The sequence below is a fragment of the Equus quagga genome, chromosome 10 (assembly GCF_021613505.1).
Source record: "Equus quagga isolate Etosha38 chromosome 10, UCLA_HA_Equagga_1.0, whole genome shotgun sequence".
NCBI classification, from domain to species: Eukaryota; Metazoa; Chordata; class Mammalia; order Perissodactyla; family Equidae; genus Equus; species Equus quagga.
Genome location: NC_060276.1, coordinates 27,622,556 through 27,644,322, shown reverse-complemented (window position 1 = coordinate 27,644,322; position 21,767 = coordinate 27,622,556). Strand labels below are relative to the sequence as shown.

Below are 21,767 nucleotides of genomic sequence, written 5' to 3'. Positions count from 1 at the left end.
CCCCCGGCTTTGTTGAGATATGATTGACATATGACACTGTGTAAGTTTAAGTTGTACAACATGATTTGATATACTTATATATTGCAAAATGATTACCACTGTAGCGTTAGCTGACGCCACCATCGTCACATAATTACCATTTCTTTTTTATGGTGAGAATACCTAAGATCTACTCTCTTCGCAACCTTCAAGTATATAATACAGTATTATATATCACATATAATACACTATAATCACCATGCTTTACATTATATCCCCAGAACTTATTCATCTTATAACTGGAAGTTTGTACTCTTTGACCAACATCTCCCCGATTCCTTCACCCCCCAGCCCCTGGTAACCACCATTCTACTCTCTGTTTCTATGAGTTTGGCTTTTTTAGATTCCACATCTAAGTGAGATCATACAGTATTTGCCTTTCTCTATCTGACTTATTTCACTTAGCATGATGTCTTCAAGGTCCATGCATGTTGTCAATAATGGCAGGATTTCCTTCTTTATCATGGCTGAATAATATTCCATCGTATATATGTGCCACCTCTTCTTTATCCATTCATCTGTTGACAGACGCTTAGTTTGTTTCCATACCCTGGCTGTTGTGAATAATGCTGCCTCCTGCTCTTGGTTTTTGAAATCTTGCTAACATGTCTGTACACTCTTTTCTGCCTTAGTAAGACAAGACCAGTTAATCTAGCCTTTGTTTGTTTTTGTGGCTTCCAAGGGCTTCAGGATTCTCATACGTAACATCAGGAATCACACAAAAGGGGCCAGCCCCGTGGCTGAGTGGTTAAGTTCACGCACTCCGCTTTGGAAGCCCAGGGTTCAGATCCTGGGCACGGACGTGGCACGGCTCATTAGGCCATGTTGAGGCGGCGTCCCACACACCACAACTAGAGGGACCCACAGCTAAAATGTACAACTGTGTACTGGGGGGATTTGGGGAGAGAAAAGCAGGAAAAAAAAAAGATTGGCAATGGCTGTTAGCTCATGTGCCAATCTTTAGGGAAAAAAAAAGAATCACACAAAAGGCTCTAGTGGAAAGAGTATAAGAGATAGAACTCACTATCTACTGAAACCAGGTTATCCCCTGAAATATATTTTGCTTTTATCGAAATCCAAAAAGAGAAAAGAGTTTCTATTTTCTTGCGAGTAGCCTTTTCTCTTCACATAAGGGTATGGGGGGAGATTCTTTTAAGGAAGAGTCCCAATTAGTAACATTCTAGTAAATGGAGTTTTTATTTTAAATTAATCACTATTGAAGCTGTCTTCATCAGAATAGCCCAGACATGGAATTATGAATAAATCTATCTATCTAAGCTATTGTCCTGGCTTTCTTGGTTATGAACATGCCCAGAATCTCAGTATCTGCAACATTCTCTGCCACCTGGGTGTAATGGGGGAGGGGTGATTTGTGAAGGAAGGATTACAAACTCCATCCAGGCCTTTTAGACACCCAGGCTCCAGGGGGGTGGACCAAACAGACCAAAAATGCTATACAATGTTTTGGCTATTTCTACTAATTCTTATTTTGTCGGATTCCCACATTAGCTTCAGGAGTTATATATGTCTGGGAAACTGACACTGCAAAGTTCTGGCTTGTTCCCTGCCCTGATGCTAAGGGATAAATATAGATCTCAACCACTACAGAAATTTGGCCAGGATTCCAAGGGGTGTGTGTGTGAGGGTCAGTGACTGATGAGGCCATTCTGACATGTGGACTAGAAAAAGGCTTCTTTATGTCCAACACCCTCTTTGGTGTGAGGAGGGGTAAAGCAGGAGCCTGGCCTTTAAAATAAGAATGCATAATTCACATAGAAGGGGCTTGTAGACTGACACAAATAAGGAATATTGTAGGTGGCTTGGTGTGGGGGGAGGGGGGGTGGGGAGAGCAAAGGGAATCTTTCCTGACACCCTAGATCCTTTTGCATGAGATCAGCCTTATGAAAAAAGAAAGTTATTCTTGGCAATCTCCCCTCACCCCCAACTCCCAACCATGCCCCACCCCCTGCATACACTGATATCCAACTCTCAATTGAGAAGAATGCAACTTACGATTTCCATTGGGCCCATAGTATCTCAGGCACTAGAGGAGGACAGAGGGTGGGAAGAGATGCGAAGTTGGGGGTGGTGGTGAGTCGCTCATCCTCGTGACCCAGAATATCTCCCCCTCCCTGTAATGATGAGCTTGCTTTTCCATAAGGGCTTTCCTTTGATTCAGGGAAGGGGCCAACCAATGAGAGCAGGGCATGTCAGATTATTTTGGGGAAGGGCTCATGCCAGGAGGGTTCACTTTTACTATGCGCCAAGTGTCCCCAGCAACCAGTGTCTCCTGTACCAGCAGAAGCTCCAGAACTCTCACCCACTTGCCTGCCTCTGCCACGTCTTTGCCCACTGAACAGCCATGAGAAGGCAGCTCCGGTCCAGAAGGGCTCCGGCCTTTCCTTACGGTTATCGCTACAGACTTGTGAGTCCCAGGGAGCAGAATATTTTGCTGTCCCTTCTTAGTGCGGTGGGTTGGGGGTTGTATAGATCTTGGCTTATGGCTGCTTCTCCTTGGGATGGGCAGTAACAGTGAAGTTTAAGGAAGCCCAAAGTTTCGAGAGGGATCAGTGACTCCCAGCACCTAATTGCACCCTAAATTGCTGGATTGAAGGCGGAAGCCCCTCTTCCTGGGGAACAAAGATAAGGGAAGGGGAAGATGCCAGAGAATAAAAGGTCTTCTAAACTTTTTTCTTGAGAGTCTAGAATTCAGACCATTTGGAGTCTTGGAGTAGAGGTTTCATTTCAATAGCGAGAAATTTAACCAAGTGAGAAGGGAAGGGGAAGAGGAAACGAAAGGCACTGCCTACCCAGCTGTCTCAATCCCTTTGGGTAGTAGCTTCTTAGGAACCCAGCTGTTCTTTTTCTAAAGCAGAAATTCCAAACTATAGCTAAAATCATAGAATCCTAGATAGAAGCTGGGAGTAATCCTAGGCATCATCTCTCCAGACCCCTCCTTATGTAAAGGAGGCTGCTGGGGCTCAGAGCACAGTAGTGACTTGCAAGTTAGTGGAGGAGCCAAAGTGAAATGCAAGTTTCTTCACGTCTAATCTTGTGCTCTTTCCATTATATTTGCAGTACGCAACTCCCTAACCCTCTGATCCTCCACCACCCATTGCTACCCTGCCTGCCATCCCACTCTGCCTAACACACACACACACACACACACACACACACACACGCACCTTTGATGTCACCATTTGTCTCCAGGGTATATTACAAATTTCTTTGAACCCAAAGTTTCTATGCATTTACTTTGCTATAAATCATTAATATATGCCATACATGGTACTTTTTGGGGGGGGTAGGTATATTCTGAAATATCCCACAGAGAGGATTGTGATCTGAGCCCCAGGAGGAAACAAAGCTTAATCCATTTTTCTTTGGAAATGGCCACTTATATAATCACAGAGTTAAGTGAAAACTGTCAATAGTCAGCAGAGGAAAACACGAATTCTTCTAACCGCATATCAACCTACGGAGGGCTTCCCTTAACTTTCCAGCCACAATTTGTAGAATCATTCTTTTGACATCCCCAAAGTCCCTTCCAGCTCTCAAAGCAGTCATAATCTGTAGGGCATGTATAACTATTTCTTACTTGGCTTCCTTTCTATGTAATGTTGCTGAAGTGTTGTGTGTAATTTATTTATTTGTCAACTAGTTTGGATTTTAAATGCATCAGAGGATCTTGCTCTTTATAGGAAATACTTGATTAAATTTAAGAAGAAATTATTTGATGCAGTGAATAATTGTGTGCTAATTTCTCTTTTAAAATTAACCAACCGTTCGAATGTTTACAGGGTGTTACTCAATGCAGGGCACAAATTGATCCTTTGGGTCACACTGTTTGTTTATATATTTGTTTATATGTTTATATATTTAGAGTGCTCAAAATGGAGCCACCCTCTGCCCTTCAGACTCTTCCCTTTTAGGGCAACGTGATGGCCCCAGCGCACACCCACTACTATATCCCAGCACACTCACACGCACTATCACATGAGGGCAGTGCCACTTAAGGAAAGTGACAAAAACAGACCCTCTCATTACCAAAGGATTCTCTCCTGGATTCCGTTAAATAGTTGCGCAAAAGTGCCTCTTTTGCACAATGTGGGGTCCTCCTATGCCTGGAAGCAGAGGAGAGGAAAAAACGATATTTGAGGTTCCTGAAGATCAGCAGTGTGAGAGCCGCAGGGAAATTAGCTCTGAGAAGGTTAATTCTTCCCGGGAGGGTAAAGCTTTAATGGCAAGCCATCTTTAATGGGATTATCAGGAGAGCTCATATCTACAAATAAGATGAGGCTGAAGCCAAAGCCAGCTGCCTCTTCTGTGGAGCAGAGGTGGAGGGCAGGCATATCGGCAACAAGGAGAGAAAGAAAGTTGTTCAGAAAATATAAAGGGAATATACATTCCTCCACAAATAAATGTTACACTTCAAATTCTCTGAGATTCTCAGTTGCAGTAGATTCTCTGGGGGCCATGATGACTACCCACTACCGTCCACATGACTGCTGAGGTTAGGATGCTCTGTGAGAGTCCCCCAGAATCCTGGTTCAGGAGTTTTAAGTCAGGCAGTTACCATTGACATTTGTTCAGTATTCACTGGTTACCTAGCTGTGGGCACCACACTGTGGAGGGCCATCAGGAGTTAGAAAAATATGGTCCCTGCCCACTCAGTGCTCACAATGTAGCTCAGGAGGTCACATGTGTACATATGTTCACACACAAGTGAAAGAGGTTTAAGAACCTTTATTAATCCATTCAACATTGAGCTATGGGGTTTATTCTCCTAAGCCTTACACTGTGAGTCCATGTCAGAGTCAGAAATCCTTGATTATAAGCACCTACAATCTCTTGGGAACACAGAATCTAACACACTGTTGTGCTCCATAAATCTGCAAACCACCTCTAGGCACTTGTGCTCAATGTGACAGAGGAGAAACATCATTGACCAGGTTATCAAGAGACTTAGGTTCTGAGACAGTCAACTCTATCATGAACTTGTTGTGTGGCTTTGGCTAGATCCTGTCCCCTCTCTGAGCCTCAGATGGACAAGTGAATCTTCAAGGGCCCTGTCAGTTCTGATATGATGTGTGATATAAAGCTGTACATTGGAACAAATTAGAGAACAATTCAAGAGTGCTTATAATCAAGAGCTAGATAGTGCTGGGCAGACTGAATGCTGAGAGTAGAGCCTTGTCATTTCGTATCACTTTTACTGATTCTAAACAATCCAATTCTCTAAGCCACCCCCCTCCCCTGACTAATGGCAGCATTTTTAGCTGAGTGTCCTCTAAACGGCCTTTAAGGAATCAGGCAGGGAGGGGGCAGCCCCTGGCCTCTATCATTTGACATATCCAACCCCAACAGGTGCACAGGCCCCGCCACTCTTCAGATTTGGACAGCAGAGAGAAGGGAGGGTGGCCTTGTTTTCTGCTGCAGTGAGCCTTGGCAGACCCACAAAGAGCAAAGATCCAACTCTCCAGCCTATGGCTGGGAAGCATTTGAAATACCACTTGGTGAAGTCTGGGTTTTTCTTTTTTCGTTTCATTTTCTTAGAACCACTCAGAGATTACAGTTTCAGATCTCAAGTCATGGCTGCAATCAATCAATCAAAAAGTATGTGCTGAGCACTTACTACGTGCCCAGATTTTTGCCTAGAGTATGGAGTTGGGGGCAGGGGAGACTAAGAAAGTATCACTTGGGGTCCCAGCCCTCGGGTGGTCTGTTCAACCAGCTCAAGGCAGGAAGAGGTTCCAGCTTGGGGAACAGTCAGAGAAGCAGCAAATGACCCCCCATCTCTTGCTTCTGTCGGGAAGGCAGTCTAAGTTTTGAGGAGGGGTACGGCAGCTGGGCTCTCCTCCTGATGTCTATCCCAAGCTATTTTTAGCCACAGCTTGGAATGGTGAGGTTGAGCAGCTGAAAGTATACAGAGTGTTAGGATGAAGCTTGGATGGGGAATTTGCCATCATGGAGACAAGTATCTAAAACTACTACATCTTCCAGTGTTGACCTCAGCTCTGCCCTGACAGGCCAGACAAAGTTAAGCAGGAGGCCAAGGCCCCAGGACTGAGTAGTGACATGAGCAGTCCCACGGGAAGAACCAAAATGCCTGAAGCTCAGAATAAAACTTGTACTTCCATGGAAAGAATATTGGGTTAAAATGGGTCATAGAAAAGACGTTTCCTCCAAAAGAACAGAGAGAAAGAAAATTTGCCTCTTGTAACAATGGGTATGTTTATGGGGAAATGGAAATTTGAAGCATCTCCAAATATTGAGTCGTTTTCCATTTATTTTTGGCTGGTGGGATATGCTGTTGGAAATTTTTTTTAAAAAGGGGATTGCATTTTGTCACTGTTCCAGGACGATCAGGATGAAGTGAACCAGAACTACTTAGCAGATGAAGAGGAAGAAGCAGAAGAAGAGGCCCGGGTGATGGTGGTACATGATTTGGAGGAGGAGGAGGAAGAGGAGGAGAAAGAAGAGGAGGAAGAGGAGGAGGAAGAGGGTCAGGGGCAGCCAACAAGCAATGCCTTGTGGCAGAAATTGCAGATAGTGAACGAACACCTGTGGGATCCGGAGAAAAGGATGTCTCTGGCCCGAACAGGTCAGAGTTGGAGTAAGTCCCAGTTGTCCCAATGTCCCAGTCGGGTGTCCTTCGCTTTTTGGTTTGGTGTCCAGGACTCCTTTACCATATGTTGGATGGGCTTGTCTGAAAACTTCTTAGATTTCATGTGAAGGGATCAATGCCTAGGGAAATGCCTGCACTATGAGCAGATCCCATCAGAACAAACTCCAAGCAGGTGAACAAACTTGACTGCATAGCTGAAATCCACTGAGCTCAATATCATTTGCAATGCAGAGACGGTAAGAACAAGTTGAAAAGGCACAGAATATTTTTTAAGTCCCAGCCCTGGCACTTTCTATCTGTATGACCTTGGGCTCATCATTTACCCTCTCTGAGCCCCAGTTTCCTCACTTGCCAAATGAGAGAAACAATCCCTGCCTTGCCTCTCTCACAGGCTCAGCCTGAAGTTCCAACGAGATGTTAAAATCTTAAATCGAAAGTACTATGCAGAAGACTATTTCTAAGATATGAAACCCAAGTCCCTGCTAACCTGACCAAGGGTTTATAAAGCCTCACCATTTCATCTAGTAGAAGGAGAGCTGGGAGCCCTGCCCCTGGCCCCAGCTTGTGGGTGCTTTACACTCCCATGGTGTATACAGAGAAATTAGGTTTAAAGGGATCATTTCTAGCAATTAAAGCTAAGCCCCCATACTGCTTGATCAATGGCAGAATTGCATTCCTTAGCATTTCCTCTTTGTATCACATGCTTCCACCACTTTTACTTCAACCCTCCCCCCGCCCCCGGCACTCTTCTCCCAGGGTCCTACTCACCTCTTGAACTATTAATGCTGAGCCTTCTCCTCAGGAGATGTAGCCTGTGGTAAAATTCACACTTGCCACACTCTGCACAGCCCAGGAAAAGAGCAGCTGCTTGTTTGGAACTCTTTAACCCACAGGAAAAGAAAAAAATAGAGGATGCCATGGATAAAATAAAAGTACCCTAGTGCCAAGGGTCTAGGTTGCTGAAGTTGATAGTCATGCCTCCTAAAGGTCCCTTTGGCTGAGAATTCTCTCCCTTGTAGTTTATGTTTCTAATTCAACTCAGTCAGAGTGAAACAGCTAGCCCTGCTTCCTGGAATTAGGAATAGCAAGTGTGGGGCTCTGAATAACACCCACCTCCCTTCACCCCTCCTCAGTTCCCAGCTCCACCCCGCCCATCCCTCGAACTCTCAACTGGAACAAATGTACCATTCAAGGAACATTCCAACATTCTGGAAGCCGCAGGCAAATGCTGGACACTCACTGGGGGGGGGGGGGGGGGGGGGCTCCAAAGGGGGCACAGCTGTTTCTCCCTTGCCTAAAGAGGACTGGAAAAACAGGCCTTGTGAAATGCAAGTGTGATTCTGGGAGAAGGAGCCCTACATTAACTCCTAAACAGCCAGCCATTGGAACTTCACCAGATGAGCTGATCCAAATTGTTCCTGTGGAGAACAATCAATAGGCCAGTAAATGAGGATGAGGCATAAAGGTTCAAGTGCCCAAGGAAGATATGAGAGTGGAGACACTGCACCATAGGCCATATCCTGGCCTCTGGGTAGCAGGTCTAAGGAGAGTCCAAGAGCTCAGGCTTCCTTCTGTTCGGCTACCCCTGAGCAAAGGGCAAATAGTGATGTTAATGCCTAGGCCACCAAGCATGTGCCTTGCTGTCCTCTTGCTTGAGAACTAGGTGCCCACTTGAGCACTTACTAACCCTATCCCAGCCTGGACATCAACATAACCAACATATCCGCCCAGACTTCTATTATATTCTGGGCTTTTCCTTCGGTAGCTGGGCAACCTCTATTCTTAGGAACTGTATGTTATTTTATTGGATATTGAAAAGAACCATATGAGGTAGTAATATTATTATCCCCATTTTACAGATGCAGAAACTGAGGCTTAGAGAGGGTAAGTAACTTATCTAAAGTCACAAAGTTAATAAGTGGCAGTGCTGGGCTTCAAACCCAGGTTGGATGAACACTAGAGTTCATTCTCTTGCCAGAACACCACATCATCTTCAAGAACTCTAGCAATGAACAAGGCCCTGATGAGTAGGGCCTCAGGACCTGATGGGGTGTTTTGGTGGGAGGAGTGAAGAGTTAGGATCATGGGTACCTAATCTATCCAAGATATCCAGGTCTATCCAAGCTTGGGTGGGGCATTCAGGAGAGAACGCTGGATTACCTAGAGGAGTGGCCCAATTAAAACTTGGACATCTGGAGCAGAAAGGGTTGGAGGGATCAGTGGGTTCAGGTGGATACGGTGCTTGATTTTGCCAGGTGTGTGTGTGTTTGTGGCTGAGACAGTTAACCTATCACAGACTCCAGGGCACAGACTCCTGGGTAAGGCTAAGGGGATGCATTGTTAGTGCCATTCTCCCATCAGTAGCTTCCTACCAACACACCCCGGACAGGAAGGAAGATATCTCCAAGGGAATATACCTGTATTCTGTTGATTTCCTTTCATCCAGAACACTGAGTCTTCCAGTCCCCCAAGATGGCTCCAGCTGTTGATCCATTCCCAAGACAGGGATGGCGGTAGAGGAACGGAGGAGGAGGCACAGGGCACATCCCATTAGGACATCCAGTGGGCAGTGGCCAAGTATCACAGGCACGCAGGTGCTGCTGTTTCCTCTCCAGGGACTCCAGCTGAGACAATGTGTTCATGTTCCAGTTCTGCTTTAGTTCATCTTATGAAACATAAAAGTTCCATCTCCAGTTGGATTATGAAGAAGTTTTTTCTCCCTCCCTCCACTCTTTTTTTTCTTGGTTAATTTTACTTGGTTCATGGTTCAATTTAAACATTAGTATTTGAATTTGGTTTGGGGTACAGCAAAATTATGTGGTTTGTTCCAGTTTCTGGTTCATGATTCAATTCAAATCTGTAGTTCCAACATCATGTCACTGCTGCGAGCAGAGCCAGATATTGTTGCCTGAGGGAGCCGTAAGGAGGACTTGCAAAGAGCTTCTCAGCGGCAGTCTCACCAGCTCATTCACCTCACCCTGTGCTGCCTAGTCTAGGGGCAAACCTAATCCTAATACAGCCAGCAGAGGAGGAATTCACACAATTATGCTTCTGGTCCTATAGCAATAAAAATATTCATAATAACAAGGATGATGACTGCCATTTATAGAGCACTTGGTATCTGCCAGTCTCTGTGCTATGCTGTTTATATGAATTATTCAATACTAAGAAGTAAGTACTGTTATTGTCCTCATTTGACAGATGAGGAAGCTGAGGCCCAGAGAGGTCTAACAGCATGTCTAAGATTAAACAGCTGGGAAGCGGTACGGTCAGGATAGGATGTAAGGAAAGGCAGAATTTTAGATTTTGTTATGGATATAGAGAAGGATATGAGATAAGTGCTAAACTTCTTCACATTTTATCTGCAGGGAATTGGAGGTGCAGATAGGTTCTGTAACTTGCCCAAGCTCACAGATAGAGCTCACAGGTAGCAAGTGTCAATAATTAAGTATGGTTTCCTCCTCCTCCCTTCCCCGCCCTGTGTTAATGCTCTTTTTGAAAAGCAGAGCCACTTAAACTTTTGCTAAAGATGAATAAGATTTAAAATAAGTAGGGTGAAATCTCACTTTGCCTTGATTAGAGGCAAGTCCAGTGGAAATTAATCAAAAGTTTGAATTATAGGCTATGTGAAAAGAAACGCTGTCTTCATCACTTGCAAATACATATAATCACTGGAACCAAGCTGCTAGGACTCTTCAGGGCACCTGCTTTAATGAATAGCGAAGAATGATTTGTACTTAGGACGTCAACTGTTGCCCAGAGAACTCCCAAGCAGTTTGCCCTCTGCAGTACTCTAAACTCCACTCCCCTGTAATCTTGTTCACAGTCATCACTTGCTCAGCAAGCCCTTCCATCGGAGATGCTGTAAAGGTAAACTGTGATCAATTAGACCTCTGACACAATTCTCACCAATTCCAAATTGGTGAAATCTGAATGAGCAAGGACATACTGAATCTGGGGATTAAAAAGGCCATCTCTTGTGTTTGTTTGAGTTGGTTCTGGTTCATGAGTTCAAGTGAGGAGGAAGGGCTTGTTGGCAAACACTGACCACTCTCGTCTCTGATTGTTCTGCAGGCCTGATTTTAGTCATTTACTTCTTTTTCTATGCCTCCCTGGCTGCTGTGATCACCCTCTGCATGTACACGCTATTTCTGACCATCAGTCCTTACATGCCGACCTTCACTGAGAGGGTGAAGCCTCCTGGTGAGTGCCCAAATGCCCTGTGTTGTCAGAACTTGCTGGACAGAAATCTGCTTGCACAGCATGTTCAGCCTCAATTAACTTTGGCTCTTCCCGGTAATGACTTAGGGATTCAATTATTAAGAGTTCAAGTATAATGGTACTTGGCAAATTATGGTCCTTTTCATTTTGATTGCCTGGGGGGAAATGGTTTCATGGGAATCGATACAAAAAAATTATCCCAAGAACGGGTTAATATATCCAAGAACTGTTTTCATTGCCAGGAGTTATGATCAGACCCTTCGCCCATAGCCTTAACTTCAACTTCAACGTTTCTGAACCTGACACTTGGCAGCATTATGTGATTAGCCTAAATGGCTTTCTCCAGGGTAAGTTCCTCTGATTGGTGGAAATCTCTTTGGAAAGGTGATGGGTGGGAATTCAAAATTCAAAATTCACCTGGCTCAGAAATCCTACACTTACTAACCCCAGCCCATCCTGGTCCTTCCTTACCTTGCATCCCCCTCAGCACCTGTAGATACAATGAAAACTGCTCTAGTTTTTCTTATCGTACATTGCCTTGAAAGCATACAAGCCAGATCGCCAGAGAGATGATAAGCTCATTGGGGCAGAGAACTTGTTTTCTCTTCTTGAACATCCTACAGCACCTACTTATCTCCTGGGCACATCCAGATGGCTCAATAATGATCAATTGTAAAAGATAATTCTGGGGGGAGGTAGTGGTGAGAAGAGAATAATGTTCTCCAGAACTGGAAGATTCCTACCTCCTCTACTTTCTCAAGGTAAGAAAATTCTTGAAGATGAGCAATCTTGAAGGAAGAGAGTAAGTGTCTTTATTGAAAAGCATTTCAGAAAGGAATTAGAGGAAGAATCTCTGGGCGGCAGTCACTCCAACATTTTGATCGCAAGGGTTTTCAAGATGCCTAGCTCTAGAGCATCATCAGATACATTTTCAGGGACAAATGAGTGGCTTTTTGAGAAGCCCTTCCACAGGGTGAAACTCAGACAGCAGCTTGGTGAAGGTTAAACACAGAGCACAAGGCTCTGTATTTATCTAGCTATCAAAGAGGAGCCCTAGTGGGTTTGCATTGCTGCACCTATTTGTGGATAAAAAGCCAGTTAGACGGGTTTGGTTGTCCTGGCCCGGCTGAAATGGGGGATAGGAGTGGCCAGTAGAAAGTGCACTAAATTAAGAGGAAAACAATCTCTTATGTGATGGGAAGTGTTGTTTAAACGCATAACTTTTGTCATTTAACTTTCCCTCTGTAGAGCAGAGTCTATCATCCTCATTTTACAAATGAGGACACTGAGGATCAGAAAGGGGAAGTAACGTGACCAAAGTCTCACAGCAGCAGAACCAGTGTTTAAACCCACATCCATGTTCTTGACACCCTTGCTACTCAAAGCATGATCTGGAGGCGAGCAGCATCAACATCATCTGGGAGTGTGTTAGAAACATGGCCTCTCAGGCACCCGCAGACCTGTTGAGTCAGGGTCTGTATTTTAAGAAGATCTGCAGGTGATTTGTATGACCTTTAAAGCCTGAGAAGTGCTGCTTTTCATAATTCTTTGCTGTTGCCATATGACCAGGAGTTAGAAACTCAGCTTTGTATCAGTAATGCTCACTGTTATTTTGGGTAACTCTGATCTTCAGACTCCTCACCTGTAAAACGAGGGGAGCTGGGTTCTTTCTGAGTCCATCTAGTTCCAATTTGGGCCAAAAAAACAATGTTTGGGGCATCATAGCCAGCACAATATCTTCTTTTCTTTCAAAATGCTTGTGAGCTATTGCAAATGCATTTTCAGAATCTCTGCTGAGGAAATCACTCTGAGAAGCTAGTAGATGGAGGAATACCAATTCTGACCTGATGGCAGAGGTGGGGAACATTAGGAAAAGCATTGGGGTTTTAGTTCCTAAGCGTAGAAAATATGCCCTGTTTAAAAGGAACACATCTCTGAAATAGATGTCCCAGAGTATCAATTTCATTCCCACGTGGACTGGGATTTTGCAATAAGGGTCATACCCATGTCACATTATTTTTAATGGGACTACCTCAGGAGAAACAATGAGCATGTGATTAGAGCTTCTATTTAGAAAGTTATTATTTGAACATCGTTCTTGTTCTAAAAAAAGATTAAAACAAAACTTTGAATTGAATGTAGTTTTATCAAAGAAAAAATAAAGGCTTAGCCATAATTGGAATACATTTAAAATTCCCAGGTGCTTCTTGATAATATGAAACCCAAGTCACAGCCTGTCTAGATGAGGGTCCCGTAGTACATTGGAGTTTTAGCACTAGTTGATCATAGGTGCACAATCTCCTCTGACAAACTGAACTACTTGGAACATGAATGCTTGGGGGCTGGATCTAACAGGACTAACTGGACTCCATCATTTAGAACCAAATTGAATCTAAGGCAGTAATTTCCAAAGACCAGTTCTATGGCATCTAGTACCCAAAAGAGTCAGCTCACAGATAACCTCTCTCAGCGCTCTCTCTGATATGTGTACCTTGAACACAGGTTGCATTCCATCCAACGTAAAGGAACACGAACACTGAGTGCCTCAGGCCTCAGTAGACAAGATCTCGCCCCCTCACCCTCTCGGTGGAGACCCTATGGTTGTCATTGGTTTCTGTCTTTCAAACTAAGCTTCTATTTTGCAGTGCTAACTTCCCTCTGTAAAGAATGAGGAGCTGGTCTATCTCCTCCTCTTCCTCCTCCTTTTCCTCTTTCTCCCTCTCCTCCTCTTCCTCCCAGGAACACACACTTCCTCCTGTTCCACAACGCACACTTTTCACTCTCTCGCATCAGATGCATCTCATTGACCTCAAAGGGACATCTGTCCAAGAGATTTAACCCAGGAGCTTCACCTCCTTATGTATGACATGCTTTGACACAATTCAGTCTCTTTTCCAAAATCTGTCTTGTATGTGCCTATTCCTCTGCCAGAAGTAGAAGAGGCAGCCCTCCAAGTTTACAATTTACCATATATGAAAAAAATAATGGAAAATAGAAGTAATAAAATAACCCACATATGACCTAGAGATAGATACTCAGAAGTTCCGAGGGAATGAGAAGCAAGGGGGCAGGCAATCAAAGTGAATGGAGGAGAGGAGCCTGGAAGGCTTCCTGGAAGGATGTTGCTGGTGAAGAGCCTTGAGCACCTAATGCCGGGTCACAGGGCCTAGTACAGACTGAGTGGGCTTTCAGAGGAGCACAAGCAAGCTGGAGAAAGGAAACTAGGGAGGAGGGCTACTGAAAACATGGCCTTCCCCTGTAGCACCTGTCTAACATGACCCTTTGCCACCTGCACACACTTTAGGTTATAATGACAGTCTTCAAGAGGAAATGAATGTAGATTGTCCTCCGGGGCAGTACTTCATTCAAGATGGCAATGAGGATGAGGACAAGAAAGCTTGCCAATTTAAGCGCTCCTTCCTGAAGAACTGCTCTGGCCTGGAGGACCCTACTTTTGGCTACTCTACTGGACAGCCCTGCATCCTTCTAAAGATGAACCGGGTATATTGGCCCTTAATACTCTGGCGATGATAAGAGGATGATCTGGGTAGGAGGGTTCTGCTCATTCCATTTCTCTTGGGCTCTATCTTCATATACTGCAAGTTTGGCCATTTTTACTGATAGCATCAGTAATACAAACAACAGGACAAACCTATCAAGCAATAATTCCTTTTTCTCCCTGAACACATCCTATTTCCATTGTTCTCCCACACCCCTAAACCTACCCTTTGATGCCCTCTGTCAGGAATGACATCCTGAGCTGTTTGAAATAGAGGATTGACATGGGGGTGGGGTGGGGAACAATTCTTATATCAAGAAATGCATTTTCCTTCTCTCCTGCCATGCCTTAGGTGTGGCAGAGCCTTAGCAGGCACATCCCTCTGGAAACCAGAAAGTTCTTTACATCTTCAGGGTTATCTTGCTACAGTTACCATTTTATGACTATCAGGCACAAATACAACAAGGAGTAAGCTGAGGTGCACAGCTCTGAAGATATTTTCTGCTTTTTGTAAGATTTCCGAGAGGGCAAACTAGATTATATGCCTAAGGAAGGGATGACTCAGGGGAATTTAGAAAAGCCCCATTTTTACTGTCAAATCTGCTTTTTTTAAAAAAAACAAAAACACACTGGTTTTCTTTTGGTAGATTGTAGGCTTTCGTCCTGAGCTTGGAGATCCTGTGAAGGTTTCCTGCAAAGTCCAGGTAAAGTGCCTTTTGAGTGAGCCTTGTTAGTGCATCTGTTTCATGCAAAACTGTGGTTCATCACTTCCAAGGGCTTTACCATGGATGATTGGCTAAGGGTTAGGGAAAAGGTCAGTCTTTTCATAACTACACCTCTCTTTAGTAACTTCAGGCCTCCCTATTTCCAGAAAGCAATCAGTTCATGTGCGTTTGCGTGTGCAGTGTGTGTGTGTATGTGCTGATTTATGCCTGTGAAAGCCAAAGACTGAACCTCAGCTAAGGGCCACAGCAGGGAACAACAATGTGCCAAGCCATTAATTGGGATTCTGTTTACACTTTTGCTTTTAGCTCTAATTACTTGTTTCTTTGAACTAAACAAACAGCTTTCATTAGAGTCATTAGTCCCTGATTTTAAAACTGAATTTCACTTTTTGCAGCAATGACCAGTGGCACTGGGTGTTGCAATAACAAATGACTACAAGGGAAGTATAAACAGAACTCCATTAATATGCTAATTAACTGTCCTTCGAGGGACCATTAACTCCTATCTCATCCGTACCAATTAGCTCCTTTGTAGGAAAAAACCCTAGATCTTGGGTCTGTTTCTTAAACTGGCAGTGGTTCCCTCCTTTTTGATAACATCAACTGCACCCCCAGCCTTGGATAGTTGTCTTGCAAATATGTGAAGCCAGGTAATCCCATTCTCAGTACTAGAAATACCTAAAACTCCAGTCTTGATGGTGATCAGAAAGCAGCACAATGCAGCATTTGTTCATCCAATAGTCCACATTCAGCAAGCATTTATTGATCACTTATTATACACCAGGTACTTTGCTAGGTGTAGGGGTGCCAAGATAAATATGAGTCTGTCTCTGAAATCAGGGCAATCAAGTATTACAGGTGCTATGAAAGGTGCAGTGGGGATATTGAAGAGGGAGAGGTTAGTTCCACATGGGAAGTGGTGACACTGAAGATGAGCTTTGAAAGGTCAGGGAGTGTTTGCCAGGTGAACAGGTAAGAACATTCATTCTGTTCACGTGAACATGAGTATGTGTAAATAGGCACACATGTGGGGTGTAACTACAAACTAGTGGAATTGATTTGACAGACCATTCATGAAAAATGAATTTCATTGCTTTTTAGAAGAATATGTAAATAAATCGGAAAGACCAACTCAGCCTTAAACTAGCATATTAATTGACTTGAGTCCTACTTATAGTTCCCAAGTGGAAGCCATTCATTTTTCAGCTTACATCGAACCTTGCTGAGAACTGTCCTTTAAAAAGATAGAAATATTAAGAGTCTTTATACATTCTATAATAATCAATACTGGCCAAATGCACACCCACTGTGGAAAGCAGGATGGGGTACTTACTAGAATAAATTAAGGAGAGCTCAGTTTATACTAAAAACGATTGTACTATATTGACAGAAGTAATCGCATGACCCTAGTGAGTGATTTGCTAGTAGTGATGCGCTATTTGTCCCTTATTAGCCCCCAGACCTCTGCTATTTAGGGTGAGCCTAATGCATAGGCAGAATGGGCAGTCCCCTACCTGACATGATATAATGAGGGTAGACTTGTTTATTTAATCATTTCCAGTAACGAGCTCCTCTTGCTTATCCTCCTGACTCCACCTACTGTAATTAAGCACTACAGAGAATGTGGTCAGAGACATGAGTTTAGGTGAGCCCGCTATAGGTGACATCCCCATGCATCAGGTCCCTGTGCCCCTGGTTTGACTTCCAATAGATGTAAATCCAGTGTGCAAGTTGTTGTGAAGTGGGATTTACTAAACATGTTCCAACGTATACCTGCCTCAACTCCAAAGCTCAAGACTGAGCGCTAGGCCCGGTATGATTCTTTGGAAAGGGGCTGGCATGGTAGGCCCTCTTACCAGAGCAGCATGAGGTGCTGCAAGCCTTTTGGAGCTCTTCTATCTGGGTCCCCTAAGAGCCAGCTCAGAGCCATACTGAGCACCTTCGGCCTCCTCAGTCCAGGCCTGTTCTGTTTGGTATTCTTTGAACTGAAAAGCCAAGGCACAGTCTCTCCCTGAAGCACTTCTCTGGGGATAGGTCTGGGCTGAGCTGTGCCCCATTCTGCTTTCGTGGTCTTCTTGGGACAGTTGGTTTTGTGTCACACAGTGATTTCACCTGGAGCACAGGCCCCTTTAGCTCAGGCTCCAACCCACTGAGTGACCCAGCACTCCACATATACCTGCTTTTACTTACAGAGAGGTGATGAAAACGACATCCGATCCATCAATTACTATCCAGAGTCGGCTTCTTTTGACCTCCGCTACTACCCTTACTACGGCAAACTGACTCACGTAAGCCTGTATCTCCTTCAGTCTTTGCTGTCAGAAAGGGCTCAGAGACAGAGGAAGAGCTGGCTAGGATCTATGAGGATTAGGGAGCAGCAGGTAGTAACAGAGGGGTGAATCAGGAAGTCCCTCTACCAATTCCTGTCACAACCACTCCTTTCCACATCCGGAGGAATCTCAGATATGGTCTGGTCTAACTCCTTCAGTTTACGGATGGAGAAAGTAGGGTTCAGAGACAGGAAGTGTCTTGTCCAATGTCACATAGCTAATTAGTGGCAGAGCCGGGAGCAAACAAATCACTGTCATTGCACTCAGTTATGCCCAAATAATTGGGCATAATTCCATGTTTCTCCCATTTGAAGCCTTGGGGCAGTGGAGACTCCATCTCTAGCATAAAGACTTGATAGATACTAGTTCTGGTTTGATTCATGGTCTGATATCCAGAAAATCACATCACACTGAGTTAGAACTGGTTTTCCCCAGAGGACAAGCAGACATCTGGCAGTGACTTATGAGAGAAATGTGTAATTTCCCCACTGTCCTTGGGAGAGAGAGCATGTCAGTTGCTTTAGCCATTTGTGACTTGGCATCATGGGATTTACTCAGTTCGTTTCGTGGAGGTTATCCCATTCTGCACTGAATATTTGATCACTTTCTTCCTATTACCCCTCCCCCACCATACACCCTGCCCTTCTCACATTTAGAATTCATTGTTCTTCCACCTACAGGTTAACTACACCTCCCCGCTGGTGGCAATGCACTTTACAGATGTGGTGAAGAACCAAGCGGTGCCTGTGCAGTGCCAACTGAAGGGCAAAGGCATCATAAATGATGTCATCAATGATCGTTTTGTGGGTAGGGTAATCTTTACTCTGAATATAGAAACCTAAGAACTTCAGGGGGCCACTCCCACCTGTTCTGTTTCTGTTTTATTTCATGTTACACCTGGTAGCAGCTGAATTATTTTTCTTCAAATCAGGACACAGCCAGATGGACACCTAAGACAGCAGATCATCGTTCCTTGCCTTTGACATATGTATGAAAGGACATTGTGGGAGCTATTTGATTTTTTAAAGGTAGTTTCTCCTGATGACAACTATTAATTTCCTTTCCTCCCAACTTAAAACTAAAACCCATTCTTGCTGCTAGAAGTCTCACTGTAGTGTAAACATAGTATCTGATAAAATTTACAATAGCCATGAAGGAGAATTTCTATGATGATTGTAAATTCGTGTGTTTTCTAAAACATTGTTGTTTTTAGAGGTGAGATTCTCCCAACCAGGCTGATAAATAACCTTTTTTTTTTTTTTTTAATTTGCCTGGCAAGGTCCTTCCCTGGGAATCACCAATCAGATCAACCCAGAATATATCTAGAGCCACCGTACCTAGGGAACTCTATATCCAGGGGTGCTTGAGAAACCGGCTGCCTTACATGGGCAACTAAATACTGATTAAAAGACTAGGTTATCTTCCACTAGGACAGAAAGCAATGCTAACTGGATATTGTTCTGGGATAGAGATGAAAACCTTCCCTATGACTTTTTTTGGGAGGTGGGACCCACCGCAATTGGGAAGAAGACCCACCACATGGATGTGATTGGTATTTGATCCCTTGCTCTGTGGTGCAATCATCCAAAAGGCAAACATTCCTGCAAACAGGTTTGTTTCAGCTTCAGGCAGAGGAGAAAACATGGAAGAAGATCTCCGCCAGCTAACTCTTCTTGGGCTATTTGTTTGACAGTAGTGTGATGCTCTTTGAGACCATCAGGGATAGGTGTATTGACCCCTAGCTACAGGTCTGGGGATTAAAATCAGGGTCAGCCAACTAACACATGGCAAGACAAAAAGCTCCTGCAAGGCCACCTTAAATCCAAGGTCCATTAGCCAGCTTTTCATTTGCTTAAAAAATGATATGAGGCAGATGTTTATCCAGGTTGTGGATCAGCCAGGCTGCTTTGTCTTATCTTTGGCCACATGATCATTCCACTGCTTCTTAACACCTCCAGCAGAGGGAGGACTGGGACAAGGAGAAAAAGCGAGCATCAGAGGATAGCATAATGTCTCAGGGTCCAAAGCAAGCTTAAATGCCATCTAGAAGCATCCAGAGTCTGAATCTCCTGTACAATGTTTACCTTCTCCCAAAACGGGGAACTAGCAGTCTGGTAGTAAAGACAAACAAGTGAAGAAGTAATTACGATATAATGTGAGAAGAGTTATAAAACTAGTATGTGGAAATGCTATGGGAACATGAGGAAAAGTAACTAACTGGAGCTGAGAAAGTAGCAGAGGAAATTTCACATGCAAAGTCACAATCACGAAAGACCATGGTGTGTTTGGGTAACTGTGAGCAGTTCATGTAACTGGAGTGTAAAGGGCTCAGAGGAATGGCAGAAAGTGGCAGGGGATTGGGCTAGAGAGATATGCAGGTACCAAGAGGACTTTGAGTTTTATCCAGTAGATGAAAAGGAATCATTATAGTGTTTTAATCTGGGGAGCTCTGTGACCATATTTGCACTTTAGAAAGAGCACTTTGGCAGCCACAATGTGAAGGGTGGATTGGAGAGGGCCAAGACTGAGAAATGGGCAATAGGGAGAAGGAGGAGTCAAGACTGACTCCAAGGTTTTGAGCTTGACTAGAACCGATGGGCTGGTGATATTGTTGATCAAGACTGGGAATACAAGAAAGAAGCAGGATTGGAGAGAAAGATGTTGAGATCAATTTTGGATATTTTAGGCGTGTGATTTTTATTGGTCAGACATTGATGTGGAGATGTAAGCACAGTGGGGTTCGGGAGAAGGAAACCTGAGAACAAAAGCAACATTTACTTAAGTGAACTCTCTTAAGAAATTCTAAGCTATTTAATCTTGGGAATTTGAGCCAGTTATGTAAACACACCATACCAATCTAGTCTCTCAGATAGTGTTTTCTCTAAGCTTTGTGGCAGAAAGGACTATTGCTGCTCTCTGGAATCACTTTCCTAGACACCTTCCAATTCCTTCCAACTCTTATTGACAGAGTAGAGAGGGGCTGACAGCTATTAACAAGTGATAGAAGATATGCAACAGCAGATTTCTGGAAAATACAAAAAACAATGAAACTGTCTCCTCCCAACCCCTTTCCTTATCAAATTCGATTTTTAAAACTAACGTTTAAAAAGCAATAAACAAAATACTTGAAAACAACAACCTTAAAGCCATTTAAAAATTACCTCAGATAGCCAAACTCTCAAGATTCAGTAGTAAAAGATAATAGAACATTAGATCTGGAAAGGATATTAGAGAGCGTTTAGCGAAAACAACCTGCAGTGCATCTGACTCCAGGTCCAGTGCTCTTTCTACTCTGAGCTGCTGCTTACCAGGAAGTACCATCTTTTTAAAAATCAATGAATGATATTCCAAACAGTTTGAAACATATGTCAAATCTGACTTAGAACAGTTAACATTTCACAGGAATTCAATTACTGGTGCTATACTTTATACATAATACATTATCCTGTCAAATACGTTGACTGTTAAACAGACAAGGAGTTATGAATCTTTTGTCATACAGTATTTCTCATTCCATGCAATCCATCGTGTCCACAATTTCAAAGCAGTATTGAATAGTACCAGGATAGTTTGGGTTGCCAGCTGGGACATGAAAAAACCACTTTATTATACAGGACTGGATATTATAATATATTCATTAAAACTGGATCTAACAGTTCAATAAACTTCTAGTGGATTAATTTAAATAGTCCCCTATACTGTGCTGTACCAGGATTTGATTTGTATACCATCTGTTGCAATGCACTTGGTTTACTTGTCAATGAGAAATACAACTTCCAAAAGCCTTCATGATTTTGTCCATGCTAGACTTACGGTTTTTCATCCCTCACCCCTCTGAAATCATTATCCTAAAGTAACTTTTCTTAGGCATCTATTTGCTGGGAATCTTCTTGTAGAAAACATTAATATTGTTTTGGGGAGTTGTTGACAACAATAAATTGAAATAAAAAAGAAGTGTATGATTTCCTCTTTCTAGACTGTACCACTGATTTTCCCTCAGGAATATTGGGCAGCCACGTGGGCAGAAAATTTGACAATTGACAGCCCATTAGCGTAAGACGTTTTTTCTCCCCTCTCCACCTTTTTTTTTTTTTATTCTTGGGGTTCAGCCACAGGAAGATAAAACTAAAAGTTGTTTCATTTCTGAGCATTTTTACTTTGCAGTATCCATGCTCTGGTTTCTCAGAAGACTACTTTGTCAGAGCAAACTTCCTTTCTTCATCAAGGTTGAGTCCTGGTATAGATGGTTTTGTTTGTTTGTGTTGGAGAAGAACACTAAGAGAAACTTTGAGGGGAGGAGAAGGAACCAAAATCCAAAGACAAAC

At 43.5% G+C, this 21,767-nt stretch overlaps 2 protein-coding genes across 7 annotated transcripts in view; one reads left to right on the top strand and one right to left on the bottom strand.

Annotated features, from left to right (window-relative positions):
- The window catches only part of TMEM255A (transmembrane protein 255A), a 107,724-nt gene extending 99,853 nt beyond the window's left edge, over positions 1-7,871 (bottom strand). Inside the window, exon 1 of one of the 2 annotated variants that reach the window (XM_046673793.1) lies at positions 7,436-7,871. The gene's annotated coding sequence lies outside the window, so the exon portion shown is untranslated. The remainder of the gene's footprint in view (positions 1-7,435) is intronic. The other variant, XM_046673791.1, reaches the window with a different exon arrangement.
- ATP1B4 (ATPase Na+/K+ transporting family member beta 4) lies at positions 2,285-21,396 on the top strand. 5 transcript variants are annotated; one of them, XM_046673797.1, is made up of 9 exons: positions 2,291-2,464; positions 6,400-6,655; positions 10,742-10,870; positions 11,131-11,235; positions 14,193-14,389; positions 15,035-15,091; positions 17,305-17,400; positions 18,123-18,249; positions 18,374-21,396. In XM_046673797.1, the coding sequence occupies exons 1-9, from the start codon at positions 2,402-2,404 to the stop codon at positions 18,394-18,396; spliced, it is 1,053 nt and encodes a 350-aa protein (XP_046529753.1). In that variant the 5' UTR covers positions 2,291-2,401; the 3' UTR covers positions 18,397-21,396. The 5 variants fall into 5 exon arrangements, with proteins under 5 accessions (XP_046529755.1, XP_046529754.1, XP_046529753.1 ...); XM_046673796.1 differs by having other exon boundaries at positions 6,400-6,643; positions 18,123-21,396; XM_046673795.1 differs by having other exon boundaries at positions 2,292-2,464; positions 18,123-21,396.
- The last annotated feature ends 371 nt before the right edge of the window (positions 21,397-21,767 follow it).

What these genes read in the sequence shown, in the direction of transcription:
- ATP1B4 (XM_046673795.1), top strand. Translation starts at nt 2,402, where the DNA reads ATGAGAAGGCAGCTCCGGTCCAGAAGGGCTCCGGCCTTTCCTTACGGT. An exon ending in AGGTTTCCTGCAAAGTCCAG is followed by an intron (nt 15,092 to 17,304) that starts GTAAAGTGCCTT and finishes TTTTACTTACAG; the next exon opens with AGAGGTGATGAAAACGACAT. An exon ending in ACTACGGCAAACTGACTCAC is followed by an intron (nt 17,401 to 18,122) that starts GTAAGCCTGTAT and finishes TTCCACCTACAG; the next exon opens with GTTAACTACACCTCCCCGCT.